Here is an 18,949-nt window from a genome sequence, read left to right on the forward strand (position 1 = left end):
GCAAATTTGGATTGCAAGTCAAGAAGTACAGAGTGAAGGTCTGTGATAAAAGAATGATCCGTATCAGGTGCTCGATAACATGCAATTAGTAGGTTGGTACACGTGGGAAGACAAATTTTTACACACAATATTCCGCTGTGGCAGTTTATCTCTAATAGAGCGGATGATAAAGAATGCCGCCTCCCCGGTGATCTACTCGATCTCGCCTGTAGAAGCGAAAAGATTGGCTGTCATGCAATAATTCTGAATCTTGAATATCAGGTGTTAGCCAAGATTCAGTAAATAAAGCGATGTGAGTCTTCAAGGATGGCTTCAACTGTTTCTTTCTTTGGCATATAGCTTCGTATATTTGTTAGCAGGGCAGATATTGTCTGTTTAGTTGAAGTTGGACGCAAATAGTTTGACGGCTTGACCTGCGGCAGAGATTGAAAACACGGTGCCGGCATTATCCGCTATAACGGTCGTACTTCTGCAACTGAGTCAGTTTCGGCGTTGTAGGTGAATACTTTTTTGCCCATAACTAACTTGTCGAATCGAATCATGAGTGAGGCGTTAGTTTTTTGGCCATGAGCGAAACGCTTTTTCCTAGCTTGTCGGACTTCAGCCGAGTAATCCTCACGGACAGAGAAAACGGTTTCTTTAAGTTTGTCCTGCTACAAGAATTCTTGATTTATCTTTAAGGTGTTCAAGTGTAACTATGATTGGGCGATGTTTGCCTGACTGGAAATGACCCAGTCGATGTGCACGTTCGATGTCTTGAGAGCCAATTGTTATATCTAAGTGTTCATGACAGAAAGAAATAATGTGAGCCTCAGACTGGTCCCAACTTTCGCTGAGATCATCCTAAGTCCGAAGAACAAAAAGTTTAAGCGGCGCAAGCGGTTTTCGGCATCATCATACTTGCTTTACAGTGCTCTAACATCTGAACAAAGATTGGTCACGTCCGCGTTTGTTGTGGCTACAGCTTCAATCTCTGGGTGCTTTTCGGCCATTTTTTCCAGTATTTCTACTCGCACTGAAAGGTGGTGCACAGAGTCCTCAATGTTTGTTTGTACGGAGCGGATCAAGGCAAGCTCAGCAAGCACAGGCTCTGGGAGGATTCAATGCGTGAAATGACTTCGGCAATTGATTCGAATGACGGTGGTGCATTGTCTTTGTTAGGGCCTGGATTTAGCTCAACGTCACCTGATAAGACGAGGAGAAGACAAGTGAGGTAGGCGTTGATGCAGTGAAAACAAGCAAAGCATAGCATCCTTTTACAACAGTCAATGGCGTCTTTGGGAAACGACAACGCCAGCAAGAATGGGCTACTCGAGCGACAGCACGCGGCACAGGGAAGGTAACTAACCTGCAGCAGATGAAAAAAGGGGCGTCTGCATGACGAGGTGCGATACGGTGGCGTGCCCCAAATGATTCCAGTAGAACAGCGGCTTATAAAGGTGATCAATTCCCGCGCATGTGCCTGGTTGCCAGATGACGGACCGGTCCACCGCTGGCAGCAGGGGAGGCAGGTCAATGTGGCCGTCATCAACGTAGCTGTCTACTGGCAGCCATGCGGCGTCGTTGTCTTTGTAGGTCACAAAAAAGCCTGAGCTTTCAGCGTTGAAGTACGAACTGGCGGGTCTAGATAGCAGGATAACCTGCAGGAGATGAAAAAAGGGCGTCTGCATGACGAGGTGCGATGCGGTGGCGTGCCCCCAAGAATTATATATGAGCATGTTAGTGGGTATAGGAAAATTGTAGCAGTAACGGCGCATAATGCCAGCTGTTCTAGATAGCTTACCAACGATATAGTTTACATTATCATCCCATGTCATGTTTTTTGAGCAATACACGCCCAGTGATTTAAAGCACTTTAGCACTTAAATTTCAGTGTTAAGAAAATGGAAGGTCGCTCGACATGTGTGTGTCGGGGGTGAAATAAAATAGCCTTCGTTTTATTTATGTTTAGATTTAGGCAGTTAATTTGAGCCGATGCATTAATCTCGGATAACGTTCTATTCGCTCGGATACCTAGATCAACACACGATTTGCCTGAAAAGAATAAACGTGTGTCGTCAGCATAGATTATGTAATGTGCTGTTGCATCAACGCGAACAGAGAAAACTGGGCAGGTGCTGTGTCAGCTCGTTGTCCCAAAATGCCACCGCGAGGAGTTATTGAAAACCACTCACGACGGAATAATGGCTGTGCATTTGGGCGGGAAAAAGACCAAGGACCGGATATTAGAAGAATTTTTCTGGCCGCGCATTACCGCCGATGTGAAAAGATTTGTTGCTTCATGTGACATCTGCCAATGAACAATCCTGAAGGTCAGAGTACCCCGTGTGTCGCTAGGAAAGACGCCACTAATTTGAAACTCGCTTCAAAAGAGTGGCATAGACATTGTGGGCCCAATTCACACCCCTCCCAAGCACGGGAATCGGTATATCCGGACCCTGATGGATTATGCAACCCGATACCCAGAAGCCGTAGCGCTGCCGAACGTAGAAACTGAGAGAGTCGCTGAGGCGCTGGTAGAGAAGATCTCAAGATTTGGAGTGCCTAAAAAAGTTCCAAGTGACCGGGGTACCAATTTCACTTCCTACTTGATGAAGGTGGTGACCAGGCTTCTTTCCATACAACAGCTTCACATGACGCCGTACCACTCTATGGCGACTGGGATGGTCGAGAAATTTAACGGCACACTGAAATTGATGTTCAAGAGTATGTGCGCTGAAAAGACTAGAGATTGGACCGGTACCTATCGCCGTTGCTCTTCGCATACAGGGAAGTGCCGCAGGCAAGCCTCGGCTTTTCGCTCTTTTGAGTTGGTAAGTGAGAGGACGCCTGGCGATTCTGAGAGAGTTGTGGACTAACGGCCAGCTCAACGAGGAGGCGAAGACAACGTATAAATACGATTTCCACGTCTAGAATCGTCTAGAATAAACTTGCAAGCTAGCGCGCGAGGAGCTCGCAAAGGCCGGAGCACGCTACGCGAAAATGTACAACCGAAAAACCAAAGAAAGTATGTGCAATTCTGGAGACAGGGTCCTGATTTTCCTGCCTACTGACAACAACAAGCTACTGCTTCAGTGGAACGAGCCCTTCGAAATCCCTTCAAGACCTAGGAAAAGAAAGGTGAAGCAGGCTACGTAATCGACACAGGAGGAGGGAGATATATTTTTCGCGCCAACCTGCTTAAAAGATACGAAGAGCGAGAAAGCAAGTCAACAGAAAGGGTATACCACGCGGACTGCGGCATCCCTGAATTGGACAGTGATGGGGCCATTCCTGTTCCGGCTTGTCAGCAGACAGAGAACGAACAAGACGTGAAGCTTTCTGATAGCTTAACGGCGGATGAACGACGGCAGCCTCGAGGTGTAATTTCACTACACGCTCGCATTTTCTCCGACGTTTTGCGAAAACCAGACTGGGCTGAATGTCAGTTAGAGCTCACCTCCAGCACTCCGGTGCACGTAAGGCAATATCCCCTTCCATTTGCGACGAGACAAGGTGTCGAACGACAGTTGCAGCAGATGAAGAAACTCGGAATAATCGAGAAAACGCAGTCCCCCTTGCAGTAAATTAGATGAAACAACCGGATGGCACGAACCGGCTTTGCATCGATTTCCGGCGCCTGAACGACGTCCTCGTCGCCGATTCGGAACCCATGCCCATAGCTGACACGTTCTTCGCTACAGCCGGAGAGAAGAAATACGTCTCCAAGGTGGACTACGTCAAAGGATATTGGTAAATTCCGTTTAGCAATGAGTGCAAGCCCAAGAATTTGTTTTCTATACCTGCGAGACTTTTCCAATTTTGTTTTATGCCGTTTGGCATAAAGACAGCCCCCGCAGCATTTTCCAAGTTGATGCAGAGAGTTGTGGAATGAATTCTGGAAGTGCAACACTATTATGACGATGTCCTAGCTGCTGCCTGGGAAGAGCATCTCTCTTCGCTACGACAGCTGTTTGCAAGGATCCAAGCTGCCGGCCTAACAGTGCGACCCAGGAAATACGAGTTCGGAATGGAGAAAATCGAGTTCCTCGGGCACCGTAAACTGGCGTCACTTGGGAAAACGCTGGAGAAGATTCAGGGGGCACCAACCCCTCGAACAAAGCGTCAGGTACGAGCATTCCTCGGTTTGAGTGGATATTACCATGACTTCATTCCTGACTACGCTCAAATAAGCGAACCCCTCCCCAGCTCACGAGGAAGAGTGAGAGCAACGTCGTAACGCGGACTCCGGTCCATCAGAAAGCCTTTGAGAACTCAATCGGCGAGTTTCGACCCCTCTAATACTACGACTCCCAGACTTTTCAAAGCAGTTCGTGCTGCGCACGGACGCCTCTGACACCAGCCTCGGCGCGCTGCTAATGCAGGAGCATGGCGAGACGCTTCACCCGATGGCTTACGCTAGTAGAAAGTTGCTCCCCAGAGAAGCAGCATGCAGCACATTCCAGAGAGAGTGCTAGGCATTAGTTTGGGGGGCTAAGAAGTTTTCCACCGACCTGTACGGGGTGCCCTTCCCTGTTCAGACGTAGCAACAACCGCTGAGCTACATGCAACGGGCAAAGCAATAACTTAACAGTAGGGCCCTGCGCTGGAGCTTGCTGCTCCAAGAGTCTCAGATAGAATCGAGCGTATAAAAGGCAAAAAAAAATCTAACTTTGGAGTTGATTATCTTAGTAAGCTATAGATCCTTTCGCAAGATATTCACTGTATTGACATTCAAATGCTGTATCATATCTGTAGGTTGACTTATATGCTAGTTTGATATAACGGCTATGTTTGTCCCGGACGTTAACTTGTGTATAGTATAGGCCTGTGTGTCGCCTTCTTTGGGTTTAGAATATTATGCGATAATATTCCGAAAGTGAGAGGCCGTGTCACAGAATAGGCGGCATACATTAAATTGCTTACGTTGCATTTATTGCAGACGCTGAATTGGTGTTCTGTAAGTCTCATATGTTCACAGAACCTGTATATGTGACCGTTGGTCGGCGCGCAAGAACGCGTACGTGCACGTTGCCTCAGGACAGTATAGCTTTCCCTGTGTTAGCTACAACTCTCTCCATGCTCGAGCGGAAGAGTACGTGCTGCCTGCTTTGTCCGTGTCATACCTTTCCCCTCGAAGACACCCCTACTACGTCCAAAGTAAAGAACTTTCTTTGTTTATCTGTACATATTTCTTCCCTGGCAATTTGACCCCCAGAAGAACCGAAGTTGTGACGTACAAGACTGTTGTTTTTATTGTGCGTTATTTTTTTCAAACCTAAGATGGTGGCCATGCAGTGCTAAAGTGTGGTCTATGCGAGCCTTCCTCTTTGAGTGGACTACTTTGTGAGCTCTACGTGTGTGTTTTGTTTCGGACTCCAACCCTGCGCACAAGGCACTGTCGAAAAAGGTTTAAAAGGGAGCCGCCTAGTCCCAAAAAGTCAGTTCGCCCAGTTCGCTCCCGGAGGAAACCCCAGCTACCGCGTACTCATAGGGGGTACCCGAGCAGGCACCGCCGGCACCGCATCTACGGACCGAAAGCCGACCCGGAAGGGTCATCGCCTTCGAGGGCCGCCCCTGTGTCCTCCCAGTGATGGACTGCCGCCGCTTTCCCCAGTCAGTTGTATGTTCGACACTGCTCTGAACTTTCTTTCCCTTGCTGTTACATCAATTGTTACTTCCATCCCGGGAAAGCATGTTTAACCCGGTATACGTAATCCGGAGTATTTAATTCGATTGTTTTTTTCACTGGTATCGTTGCCTCTAGAATGTTAATTGCTGTGTTCTAAATGTTTGTGCATTCCTAGTTCTGAGCCTTTAAACGTCTTCTTATTGTTGTTTCAAATGAACATGTCTTCTACTTGTTCATGGTACTCATTTAAATATGAAGTGCATTTTCACGCCACTGTAGGTGTGCGCATTCCTCGTATTCTCTGGTAATTCTTTTAATCCGATTTCACCTTACTTCCTAGACAAGCAAAATGCATATAATGATTGAGCTGGAAAGTGGCAGTGATTGTCTACAGGGTTCATATCAGCCCATGCTGATTTCTTTTGGAGCACCTGGGGTAGATATCGATTGTGAATGAAATACATTGTGAACAAACCCTGACGAATATATTTTTCAGTAGTGGTCGCTTATAATCTCCGCAATTCGGGCTTTAAAACGATAAAAGCTACAAGGTCCTGGGTACTACAAAGGCTACTGCTGCCCGCGGAAGTCGTCCTACTTCGTTCTAAATTCAGTATATACTCTACAAATTCAGCGCACATGCGGTAATTCTTGTTGCAAGCATTGGCACAAGGAATCGAGCAGGAAACATATTTTTGATTTCTTACAAAGCACCTGTATGGTTTTTGCAGCAGCGCTTGCCGATAAAAAAAAGAAATGTTGCGCTCAAGGGTAGCTCACAGATTACGTGCATTCAAGGTCACTGCTCCATGGTGATCCACTATATAAATTAATCAGAGCCGAAATGCGTACCAAAAGCTGTCACAGCCTTGATCTGAAGTCTTTCGATGCTAATCTTGATTACGCAAGAAACCTGAATTAGCACAGCCTAACAGTGACGATTGAAGGAATATAAAAGCAACAAGCAGCTCTAGTGATGTTATAATCGTTTTGTGCAGGTTCATGTCCGCATGTATGTATACAAGTACATGCCGTCTTTCGTCACACAGATGGAGCGCTGCGCGAAAGAAAGAAAATTGAAACTCAACAACTGAATTGCCTTTGTAACCTATATTGTGTGCTTTACACGCATGCGCGGACATTAAGATAACATTTTTGTGACCGTACAACTGCCAAGTTGGCGACGCTTCGACTGACCGAGGCAAACTTCAAGAAAATAAAAAGAAACGCCGCACCGTGAGAAACGGCCCGAGGTGTTTTCCCACGCTTCGTTCGACTGGTGACCCTTCTCGTCGAGTGGCGCCCATTGTCAACGAGGGACGATCGAAGTGACCCGTCCGCAGACGTTCGGGAGAAGAAAGGAGCCTAGGGATTACAGCAGTTAGAGGCCGCTACCAGTGACCGCAGGAGAGAGTTGGAAGCCCGACGAGGCTAGGAGCTGTCTCCTTGGCGCCGCTCGTATACGTGTGGTTCGGAGAGGAAAACATACCTGCACCGTCCTAGCGGGTCCTTGCAGAAGAAGCGGAGTTTACCTCCTCGCCGTTATTACGTTCTACACGACGAGTGACCACGCCCGATGAAATAATACTGGACCAGTTAGTGCATCAGACCATCTGCGCGGTGATGTGCTCGATCGGTTGGTCAGCATCTTCAGAGAAGAGCTGGACATAAGGGGATTTAAGGACGGTGCACAGCACGAAATGATGCTATGAGCCTTGGGTAAACGGCTCATCCAGACGCTTTGTCGCTATGAACTCCTATCTCTTACCATTTTGCTGCTCCTACCTTTTTCGTCATGTAAATAAGTTTTCTCAAAGTGCCATTAAAGCCGCTTGTTTTTGGTTAACCCATTTCGAAGCTTCAATCCTTACTCAACCCGAAGTCTCTGCACGCTACCAAGTGAAGGCCGGGTCGAGTTAGTCCCAGCGTCTCGACAACACGTGGATATGCAAAAAACAGTACTTGAAACGGAACGGCGCTCTGAAAGCAATACGCGATGCGTCAAGGAGCATAGATGTTGGGCGGAGGAGTCTTTGTAAGCAGGGCGTCCTCCGCCGCTACCCCCCTTTGTGCGTTTCCAGAAGTATCCGCGCGGCGGCGACACCATATGTGGAACTTGTGAATACCGGATCGGAAAGTTCAGCGAACTTCACACACCTCATGTCTCCCGAAATTCTACGTTGCGTTTCGACACCGCCAAGCTGAAAGCAACATTTTCTTAGCATGTGATTCAAATACCCCCCTTCGTTATAGAACAGCGCCATTTATTACGCTAAGAATACAAAGAATAAACACTATATGTTGTGCTTGCGTCGCTTGGTCTTTTTGAAAAGGCGAAAAAAAAAAGCCGCCTATAATATAGGTAATAGTTTCCTTGTTGCCGTTCATAACTTTATCAAAATACACGAGGCCCGAACGGTTCCTAAATTTTCACCGTGATCATAGCCTGGATAGAGACTGGAAAGCGTGGCGTGACGTGGTCCATAGGGTCACGAAGAGTCGGACACGACTGAACTGAACTGAGGGCAAAAATAACAATGAGGAAGTTTACATCCCACGAGAACTGTTGATTTAGCTGGACTTGGCACGACTGTACTGCCATTGTGTTCTTTCTACGGAATTTAAAAAAACAAAACAATTACAAGTGACTAACTTAAGGCACCACTACATGGATAATTTGCCTCCGCGGGACAGCGACAAAGCAAGCCATTGTGCCTAGGCGCCCCAGATTCTTTGCGGAGATCGCAGCCTGTCGCTGCACAGTGACATAAAACTGGCATAATTGCATATGCCTCAATTGCCTAACCAGCATAAAGAGCATTTTCACTGGCTTTTCAGCCGATAAAAATGCTGGTTATTTTCGGCCGCAGCACGTAAAGTAGCAGCGAACGAACGAGGGGCCATCGGCACCGAAGAAACATGCGTCACTCACACAGCCATTTCAACCCGTCGAAGCGGCAACAGTCTTCAGGCGTTACTTCAACAAACAGTTTCTTTGAACAATTTGTTTCTCACGTCGATGGAACACAGTCTTTGTACCACGGCAAGCGCGCACAAAAACAAAACAAAAAAAAAAACGGTCGAAGAGTAGGCGTGGCAGGCGTCATGAATGCCGATGCTGCGCACACCGCCATGTTGGCTCAGCGAAGCTAGGCCTGGCTAGGCATCTTGCTGGTCGGCGGCGCCGGCGAAGCAGCACGAAGCGTTCTTTGAACTTGCCAGCGTCTTGAGAGGCAGTCTGTGCAGCATGATTTTCTAGAAGGCGACGGTAACCCGGTGTCTTGTATGACGGTAAGCACGCGTGAAAAACACAAGCAAATACGCCAAACGAGCCAGCTGCGATGTGGACGTTGTCATCTGCTTGCACCAGTGGCTAGCACGGCAAAACGTGAGCTGCCGCTAGGCGGCTACCGAGCGCCCAGACACTGAGGAAGGAGTTCTTAAAACTCTTTAAGGTCTGGAGGAGCGGTCATGCCGATAAACTGCTGTAAGTCAGCGCTCGTGTTGTACGTTTCGTTCTCTCGTCCCTGTTCTTTTGCGCTGTTTTAGAATGTATACATACCAACTCGCCCAGGCTTCTATTTTGGCGGATAAACTGCTGTTTGTAGAAGGAGCATAGCCATGTGACGACTCAATTTTACTTCTTAATTTTGTGACAGTAGTAAAAAAGGGGGTTGTCCTCATCTTTACTTCTTATAAGTAGTTTCACAATTTCGCAGTAAGGAGTATAAAGGCGACGTCAACCATTTATGCACCTTTTTGGGCTTCTTTATGTTTACAGTGTACCTACACGGCATTTGCGATCGAAGGGGACCCTCACTACTTATCTACGGTGATTGCGATTTAGGCATTCATGAATTCTATCGTGTGGTGTGTAGGCGGAACCCGTATAGGGCGAGTTGCACCCAACTATAGTATGCCATTCACCATCGAGAGATGTTTGCCGGTAATCCACGCATATTCCTGACGAACACAAATCAGCTTATTTTTCGTGTAGGCGCCTTTCGTAAGCCATGCACGATGACCTTTATAGGGAAAATTTCTTAATAATGAAACAAATATGTAGTGATTCTGTAGACATATGGTACTTCAGGAATATTTTCAGCAAATCTCCAAGTATATTCACTGCGGTAATGGAAGACCACATGCTCCTGACGCACACGCAATATCACCATGCAAGAATACTCGCGAAGTAGCCTATTCGAAGGGCTGAAGTGAGAACGAAAGCCTTATATCAGCCGCGTAGCAAGGTGTCCAGAGCGTGAATGCTGTTTACAGCCTGCGTTTCTGAACTTGCGGCGTAGGTCCGCCACCTACAAGAAGGTTCAGAACTCGTAGTTGCGCATAGCTAAGTTTTCTTTCCGTTGTCTGTTTTTCGATCTTTCAATATGAGACTGCATTCTTGGCTACGCTTACCGGACTACTTTTCTCTAATTTCTACAGCAGTTTCCAACAGGACAGGTGAAATTGTGTTTATATAACGGTTAGAAATACGTCAAGGGTGGAAGAACGGGCTAGTTGGTAAATCATCTTGGAAAGCAAACTAGCGCACTTCAAAACACAGACACAGGAAGGGAACGACAGCGCTGTTTTGTCGTTCCCTTCCTGTGTCTGTGTTTTGAAGTGTGCAAGTTTGCTTTCCAAGAAATACGTCAGTCAATGCAGCTACGATACCTTTGAAGCTGTGGCCCAATGGGTACGTTTGCACAATTTTCGATATAAAAACAATGTTTGCCGTCAAAATATATTTCCTATTAAGTCATGATTAACAAGAAAGGGTAGGCAGCGAACGCGATGGTTAGATGGCATCCTCGAGGCGCTGCAGATGACGTTATGTGATGTTAGGACGACAGTGAGACACCGGAAAGCGTGGCGTCATATTGTCCATAGGGTTACGAAGAGTCGGACATGACTGAACGACTGAAGTGAACTGAACCTATAAGTTTAGCCTGGATATTTCTCAACCGTGTTCCTTTGAAATGACAGCTTCTAAACAGTGTTTCCCGCTCTCTTTACAAGTAGTCACAAATTGGTGGTAGTAAACCTTTAATATCCATACATACTGTTGGGAAAGGTTGAGGGTCGCCGGAGAAGGGGTAGGCAGCTAACGCGATGGTTAGATGGCATCCTCGAGGCACTGCAGATGAAATTATGTGATGTTAGGAAGATAGTGAGAGACCGGAAAGCGTGGCGTGACATGGTCAATAGGGTCACGAAGAGTCGGACACGACTGAACGACTGAACTGAACTGAACTGATCCATACATACTGGACGTCAGCCTATCCGCTTAGACGTCGGCCTAGAGTCCTTGGATTCGGACGGCATGTTGGGTCAGTCGCATTATACCTAGCAAAGTTTCAGGGTGTGAGCTCAAAAATAGGTGCTCCCAAAATTGCTGTTTTTCTCTCGTGATACATGTTTTGAATTTCTGAGTACCTTCATGTCATATGCACCAGATACGATCGATCGGGGCAGAGTTTGCGCCTATCTGAGCACCGTTCTGAGTGCCACTAGATTGGGGTTGCTGGATTCGAAAATATCCTTCTTTGTAAGCGCTTCCAGTTGCTTTCTTGGCTCTTATTTAGTGTCCTGTATGCCGGTTCCTATTCTGCCCTGTTTAGGCAACAATGCTCAGTAATCATTTACAACTTTCTAGTCTGTCCCTGAGTATACTGATATGCACAGCCGACCCGGAAGGCGAGAACGTAGGCAAGCACATGAGATCGCTCATTCGCCTGGCGCTGGGAGTGGGCTGGTTCCCATATAAGCCTGCTTATTCTGTCATACTGACATTTTTCTAGGGTTATTTTTGCCTGTGCAGAGACCCTTCCCTTAACAAAGTTGAATATTACTGCTTTTGAATCACTTATAATAGTAGCCATTTTCTCCGCTATCGCAAGGGCAATAACCACCTCCTCAGCCGTGTCCACGGGCCGTGTCAGCTAAGCTGGTTCTGACCAAGCCACTAACTTGTAGGATTTGTTGGTCATTTGTTACTACCACTACCATAACATGCCAGTCCGCATAGTAGGCGGTGTCGAAATACACCACATCCTGTCTTCCTTGATATATCTTCTTCGGCGTTTTCACTCTTACCTTCCTTCTTACACGGTGATGCTCTGTGTGCATGTTCCGATGCGGGGGAAGGGGGGGGGGGTTTAGTCGCTTCTTCACTTCCACTGGGCCATCCACCTTCTGTTCCGCTTTCATATCGAATGCATAGTATTAGCAATGCTTCTTCCCGTCCTGGTATTTGCCAGTCTCGTATTGGCCCACTTCTGCCCACTTATTGTGCACCCCCAGCTTCATTAGCCCGTCCGTAGGCGTACTGATGGGCTGGCAAATGGCTTTCTTATGCTCTTCCTGACGATTCCATCAATCTTACCGCTCTCGAAGTTAGCCAGTGTAAATGCGACACAGCTTAGGTGGTCCTACGACCATTTTGGATCCTGCGATTCAATTGGCTAATGAAAGGCCGGAAACAAACCAAACAAAACGCCCGTTGCATTCGGAAGTGCTCAATGTAAAATTGGTAAAGAAGCATCTAGATAAACGTGCAAAAGATGACCAGAACAACATGGAACATTGTGGAAACAGACGTCAGCGGCTGAATGCATTCGTGATATATATTGGTGAAAAATGATAAAGCCGTGTCTCGGCGGCACTCAGCATGAACAAGATCGTCCCACGCGTTACAATCGCAGTGATGAGGCTGCGTTCTGGCTACTGCGGAAGATAACAACGAAGCTTTCGATAGTTCGTGGCATTAATTACTCTTATTAAGCATCTTCTCGATGATTCCCAAAACAAACAGAAGGTAAACATAATCATTAGAAATTATAACATCAAGTGCCTAAATCGCGTAATAAGGCTTCAGGCACACAACGTGCACGATTTCTAGATGCGTCCGGCGTCGCGCTAGGATGTGGTCGTGCCTTCGGGCATGACTTCGTAGTCGGATTGCTCGATGTATTGAAATACCGCTTCAAGAGCGTTTCACTCATTCCGCTACAATGATTCGGCATCCAAGCCAAGATTTAGTCGCAAGTTGTATCGTTGGGCGTCGGTGCGTTCCTGGTCTTTAAAGTGTATTCACACGGAGGAAAAACCCACCCCTCTCGACCGCGATGTTGTGAAAACGAGCCGCCTTTTGGCACCTGAGCCGGTTTCCCGGGGGCCTCTCAAGGCAGGGAGGGGGGGGGGGGCGGGAGCTTTTTGTTTGGTCGACGAGCGGGTGTCCGTGGCCTTTCCGTGGCCTTATTGTGACGTACTAAGACACAATATTTTCATTTTCACGGGCTGAAGAGTACCCACTATATCGGTCGGTATGTCGGTCGCGATGCGGCGTACAACTAAGCAATCTCGAGTATACTTATGTGGAAGATCATAGCGGAGTGGACGGTAATACGCCACCCTCCCTGCTTGTGGGACAAATAATTCGTAGTAAATTAAAATAAAACGGCTGGCATCCAAGGTCGCCCCAAGCAGCCTTCCAACAACAATGAAAATTCTAATCTACAGTGGTTTCCTTCAACCATTTATCACGTACATCCTTCGCGTCTGTAATACGATAACCAACATAATAGTCAGAATATCTGTCGCACAAAAATTGATTGCGCAAATTATTGCTAACATGCCGTCGCATAACTTACCATCGTCAGGTCAGCAACTTTATACACTCTGATACCCTCACGCATGTATAAACTGCTCTTTTGGTAACATTGACTGTATGCTTAAAATGCTCCATTTGTTTTGGTACACGCCTGCTTATCTGGTGCAAGGCCACACCTTTTGCTCCTTTCCACTCTGCCGCACCACTAAACATACGCAATTTTTGTGCTGCCACTTTCCGAAGCAACTGAGCATTCTTACCAAGCATGGTATGACCATAGAAAAATATGCAAAATAATTAGCTGTAATACGTCACCTCTCGATGTAACGTTTTTATTGACGTTTTCGCGTCTTTTGTTTCGCACTCGACTTTCTTTTTTTGCAGCAAGTTTCATGTAACACTTTTTCCCTCCCAAGTTCACTGCTTGCATGATTTGTAAAATGCTACTGACATATGCCGTATGTAGGTATTTTGTTCTAATACGTTGCTTTTTCTGTACAAAGTGGAAATCTCATGCTACCCCGTGAATGCTCAAGCCCGGTCGTCGTGTGAAGAATAGCTACAGGGAGTTTTTCAAGCTGCGGCTGTTAGCCTCTAAATTTGTGTCGTGCGTTGTAGTATTGAGCAAAGTAAATAAAATACTTTGATTTCATATCATTTTTGAAGTAACTGCAGCCCTCATCAAGATTCTTTGAAGTAATGAAAAAAAGAGTGAGGGTATGCTTATTAGTCTGTTCCTGTCGTGACTGTGATGTATACCTTCTCTATTTGACCTTGAACTGATGTGATATTTTATGTAAAATATCCTCGCTACTTCATCGTAAACGCAACTCCGACTTCCTCGTCCCTTCTTCGTCCACCAGAGTTCGAAACTTCAGCAATGCACATAGAACCCGGCTGCGGTGAAGGAGCGAGGCAAGCAGCGCAGACAGCGCTCTCCTCGGCTTCCGCCGTCTGGCAACAGTGACACCCCTCTCGTACTTCATCGCCATGTTTTTCCATGTTCGAATCGTTTTGTAGCGGTAAAAACACGGACACAAAGAACACGAAACACAAGGGACACCCGCGGCTGTCCCCCAGCGGATGTCCCTTGTGTATCAGCTCTTTGTGTCCGTGTTTTTACCGCTACAAAATGATTCCAACAAGAAGTTATCAACAAGCCCAACTTGAAGTTTTAACGAAGTTCCTTCATGTTCGTCGCCATGGCGTGAATGCGGGAGCAGCAGGAGCAAGGCCCAACGTTACTAAACCATGCTGAGTTTTACAGCTCCGGCCGGAGAGGTGTCCCCGGTTGCGGTCGCGTGAACTAAGGGGGTTTTAGTCGACTCTTGCTCCTTGGCGGGCGCGTCGTCTGCTGCACGCGGCGCCGAAGTATGGAGCGGCCGGCATACACGTAGCTGTTACGTGCTGCCGTTGCACTCTACACGGCTGCAGAGCAGTTATGACTGCATTATGACAGCTTTGGGTTCGAAGGCATGCATTACCTTAGAGAACGCGTTTGTGTGATGCAAAATTTAATGCCTTGAAAGAAGTGTGACAGCGTTGTCGACTTGTTCGCCAGAACCAGCATTCTAGCAACGTTGTCTGCGCTTCGGCTTCATTTCTTTTTATTACGCTATATTGTGACGCGCAAAAAATTTCGTACTGAATTATGACGTAGCGGTTCATTGCGCAGCGTTCAGCGTGCTTTCATGCAATTTTTTAATTCTTATTTAGCATCCACCTTCTTTTCCAGTTTCAGTCCAACTTGTGACAGGGATTCAAGCCACCGACATGTCTGCCTCCAATTCTATGCCGTTCGCTGTAAACGTAGGCTGTGCGCCAAGGTGCTGCATCTTTACCCTAAAATAAAAATATAGACGTCTGATTTTCTAACTACGTGCCAGCTTCACTAGATGACTAAAATTGGCTGAATGAAGAGGTTGCCTTAAAGGCGCTATCGTGTCCTCTTTTTAAGACGAAGCTTTCTGCTATATTTTTTGTTAGCATCAGGCGTCTTCTTGCTGGCCTGCATGCCTTGCACCGGGGGCAATGAAGCCTATTGAAACGATTACTTGGAAATCCATTATTTGTTCGTGTCACTAATAGACTTCCTCGAGATTAAAAGGCGGGCACACACTCTGCAGATAAGAGGTAACTTACTTCGAAGTGAACAATTTCTGATCTGCATTTAGAAAAGGAACTATATTCAAGTACTCTCGTGAAAGTTCGTGTAGCAAGGCTGTTTAGTTCCTTGCTTGCACATGTTTCGAACACGAAAGACATTATATACCGAAGAGAAAGCACCCTAATAATCGCGCTGCCCCGTGTGTTTCGACAGCAATGCCAGTAGAGAACTTTCAAGATTCTACGAGTTTATTAGTGTACATAGCGCAAATCGAACAGCTGAGCTGCACAAACAAATTTTTATTTGGATCATTTTGAGTTCATCGCAGTACCACAAATTCAAAGGAAATTTGAGCATTTTCGCGACAAGGAAATAGACGAGCCATGAGGGCGAGGAAGTTTTCTTGTTGAGAAGACTTTTTTCATTCAGCGGTTGTCTCGGCAATGATCTGTCACACATAAAGTTTTCATATCATGTGAATTGAGCGTTGATCACTTATATTACGTAGAAGAAGAATAGCTAATGCCGAGAAGAGACATTATAAGAACTGCCGAGAAATTCGACAAGCAAAATGATCACAAAAATTAAAATATCGTCAAAATAACTGAGCATGCGGCACAGAAAACGCAACCAGCAGCGGCAGCTGACAAGAAAAAGATAATCGATAATTAATGAATAAAGCCTTTATTTGATTAAAAAGACTCTCGGCCGCTATTTGGGCAATTAGGGAGTTAGGAGGGATGGGAGTGTAGCTTCTAGCTTCTTCACGGTTTTTCAAGCTGTTTCTCGTTGTTAAAAGATAGGCTTATAAAAAGCTCAGAAGAGGATCTAGATCGGCATCTACAAGCTAGGCATCCCAGACTTGCAATGGCTGGTACGTCATGTTCCTGCCTGTACTCAGGTATGATATGCTGAACGGCTTCGTAACTGCAGTTTTCTGAGGCGGGCCAAGCTCAAAAGCGTATAAGCTCCTGAATGAGTTCAGATATGCTAAAAACCAAGCATATGTGCTCCTTAATGCATGCACTGAAGTGCATTCGCTGCAGTATGGTTTTTGCTGTTGAAGCAATACAAATCACATACCAAAAAAAAGAACGTGGCCAGGCGAATTGTTAGGAAACGCTAACGCTCATTTCCCACTAGACAGAAAAAGATTACGCTGCCCACTGAAATATTTCCCAAATGAAGTATAATGTTCTCCTGTGCACTGCTTTTAACCTTGAAATGTTTGTCTATGTTGATAAATTAAGTTCTGGTTGTATGCGGCATTTCATTAGCATTCGACATAAGAGTTGTTGACAATAATTTATTTTTCTTATTTTTTATTGTTTTGTTGCGCTAATAAATGTCTGCAAGGTTCATGCAATTAACTTCCAACGTCTTTTCCGGCGCTGTAGATAGCTTGAATGTCGTGTTTTAAAACTGCAGTCCCAGTGCTAGTTTGAAATTACACTAACTTCTTCTACAAGCAGTAAAATTATTTCGTTTTTCTTTTCTTTGTGTGTGTGTGTGTGTAAAGGAGGAGAGGAATCATTGAAGGACGTGACCTGATTACTCGCAATATAGGTTTTGCTCCAAATGCTGCGCCACCTAGACACCCCAGAAAAGGCCCGCCTCCTGCAGGTGTGCAACGGGATCTGGGAAAGCGGCATCCTTCCCGAGAGTTGGACTACGGCCATCGTGGTCCCCATCCTCAAGGGGAAGAAGCCCCACCCCCCCAGCAGCTCTCGTCCTACCGCCCCGTGTCCCTGACATCCGCAGCCTGCAAGGTCATGGAGTCCGTGGTCCTGGAGCGTCTCTCTTGAATTGCACGGGTAAAGAACTTTCTCCCTGAAAGCCAGTCCGGGTTCTGGAGACACAGGTGCACAGCGGACTCCATCGCGGACGTGGTGTCCACCCTGGAAGAGGCACAGTACATGGGCGACGTCGCCTTTCTCGCCCTTCTGGAGTCTGCCTTCGACCATCTACCACACCAGGCCATCCAACAGGCTCTGGATGACCTGGGAGTCACAGTTAACCTGCGGCGTTTTATAACAGCCTTTCTTTCCAATCGTACCCTGCAGGTCCGGGTTGGACAGACCCTGAGCTCGCCTAGCCCCATCAACACCGGAGTGCCCCAGGGGTCCGGCGCTCTGGGTCCAGGCCACAAGGAGGAGGATGAGCTCTGCTAGGAAAGCCATGCAACGAGCCCTCGACTCCGTGCAGCAGTTCCTTCTCGACAGGGGGCTCAAGCTCTCTGCCGCAAAGTCGGAGGCCCTCATGGTGCACCCTTCGGGAGCACGAGCGTCAGCCTATGCAACCACCCTGATGATCGATGGCACCAGCCTGCCCTGGAGACGCCAGGTCAAGTACCTGGGGCTGGTGATCGATCACCGCCTCACATGGATCCCTGCAGACAAGGCCTACCTGGGTCACCTGAACCTGGTTGGCCGAGCAGCCCAACATCTTTTTGCAGGGGGCAATGGCTGCTCAACATCATGGGCAATCCGGCTGTTTAAGGCGGCCGCCACCTCTTCCATACTTTATGCCCTCCCTTTTGTTTCCCTCAGGCCCACCAGAGTGAACATCCTGGACGGAGCACGCAGGAAATGGATTCGATGCCTGCTGGGAGCAACGCAGTGCTCTAGGATTGCGGCAACACTGGCGGAAGCCGGTGTCTATCCCCTGACCCTGCAGCTCCTCCAGAGAGGCCTCACTCACGTGGACCGCCTTCACCACGCCCCTGACGGAGCTTCCCTCCTAGCACGGCTGCGCAGCGCCCCCCATTCACGGATGGGACTACTGACGGCTGTATACAAGGACTTCATCGGAAACGCCCCAGGGTATTCCATCCTCCCTCCTCCACCAACACGTCCTCCTTTACAGGTCACCCTTGACCTTGAAGGGGTAAGCAAGCGCCGCTCCCCAGTTGCTGCCCTGGGCCAGGCCGCCGCAGCCCTGATTGAAGAGTGCAAAGGGAGCACCCTCCTCTTCACCGACGGCTCGGTCCTGCCTTCCACGGGCCAGGCTGCAGCGGCTATGACGGCCCCACAGGTGGGGGTGTCCAGCTCTTGCAGGCTCTCCTTTCCCGGTAGCTCTACTGCAGCTGAGCTGGCGGGCTTCCACCTAGCAGCGGACTACCTGGAGACTGGTCAGCCTCCAGGCTTCTACACCATCCTGTGCGACTCGAGGCCGGCACTGCAGCTCCTGCGCAAGCCATCCTGCTTCCAGCTATCGGCTTGCCACCTACGAGCGCGCCTCCAGGCCCTGGAGGATGCCGGCTTCGTCATCTAACTGCGCTGGATCCCGGGCCATGCGGGCATCCAGGGCAACGATGAGGCCGACGCACTTGCCAAAGCGGCCCACTCCGACCAGGTAAGTATGGTTGGTTGGCTTGTGGGGTTTAACGTCCCAAAGCAACTCAGGCTATGAGAGACGCCGTAGTGGAGGACTCCGGAAATTTCGACCACCTGGGGTTCTTTAACGTGCGCTGACATCGCACAGCACACGGGCGCTTTGCTTTTCGCCTCCACCGAAAAGCGGCCGCCGAGGCCGGGATTCGATCCCGCGTCTTTGGGAACAGTAGTCGAGCGCCGTAACCACTGCGCCACCCCGGCGGGGACCAGGTAAGTATGACTCA

The 18,949-nt window shown here is 47.8% G+C and overlaps 1 protein-coding gene across 1 annotated transcript; it reads left to right on the top strand.

Moving 5' to 3' along the window:
• The first annotated feature begins 1,268 nt into the window (after positions 1-1,268).
• On the top strand, positions 1,269-17,501 carry LOC146187468 (uncharacterized). Its single transcript, XM_084608211.1, has 2 exons — positions 1,269-1,339; positions 17,192-17,501. The coding sequence occupies exons 1-2, from the start codon at positions 1,269-1,271 to the stop codon at positions 17,499-17,501; spliced, it is 381 nt and encodes a 126-aa protein (XP_084464337.1).
• Positions 17,502-18,949: the final 1,448 nt, after the last annotated feature.

The sequence above is a fragment of the Amblyomma maculatum genome, chromosome 6 (genome assembly GCF_055883805.1).
Source record: "Amblyomma maculatum isolate TAMU_Amacu chromosome 6, ASM5588380v1, whole genome shotgun sequence".
Lineage (NCBI taxonomy): Eukaryota > Metazoa > Arthropoda > Arachnida > Ixodida > Ixodidae > Amblyomma > Amblyomma maculatum.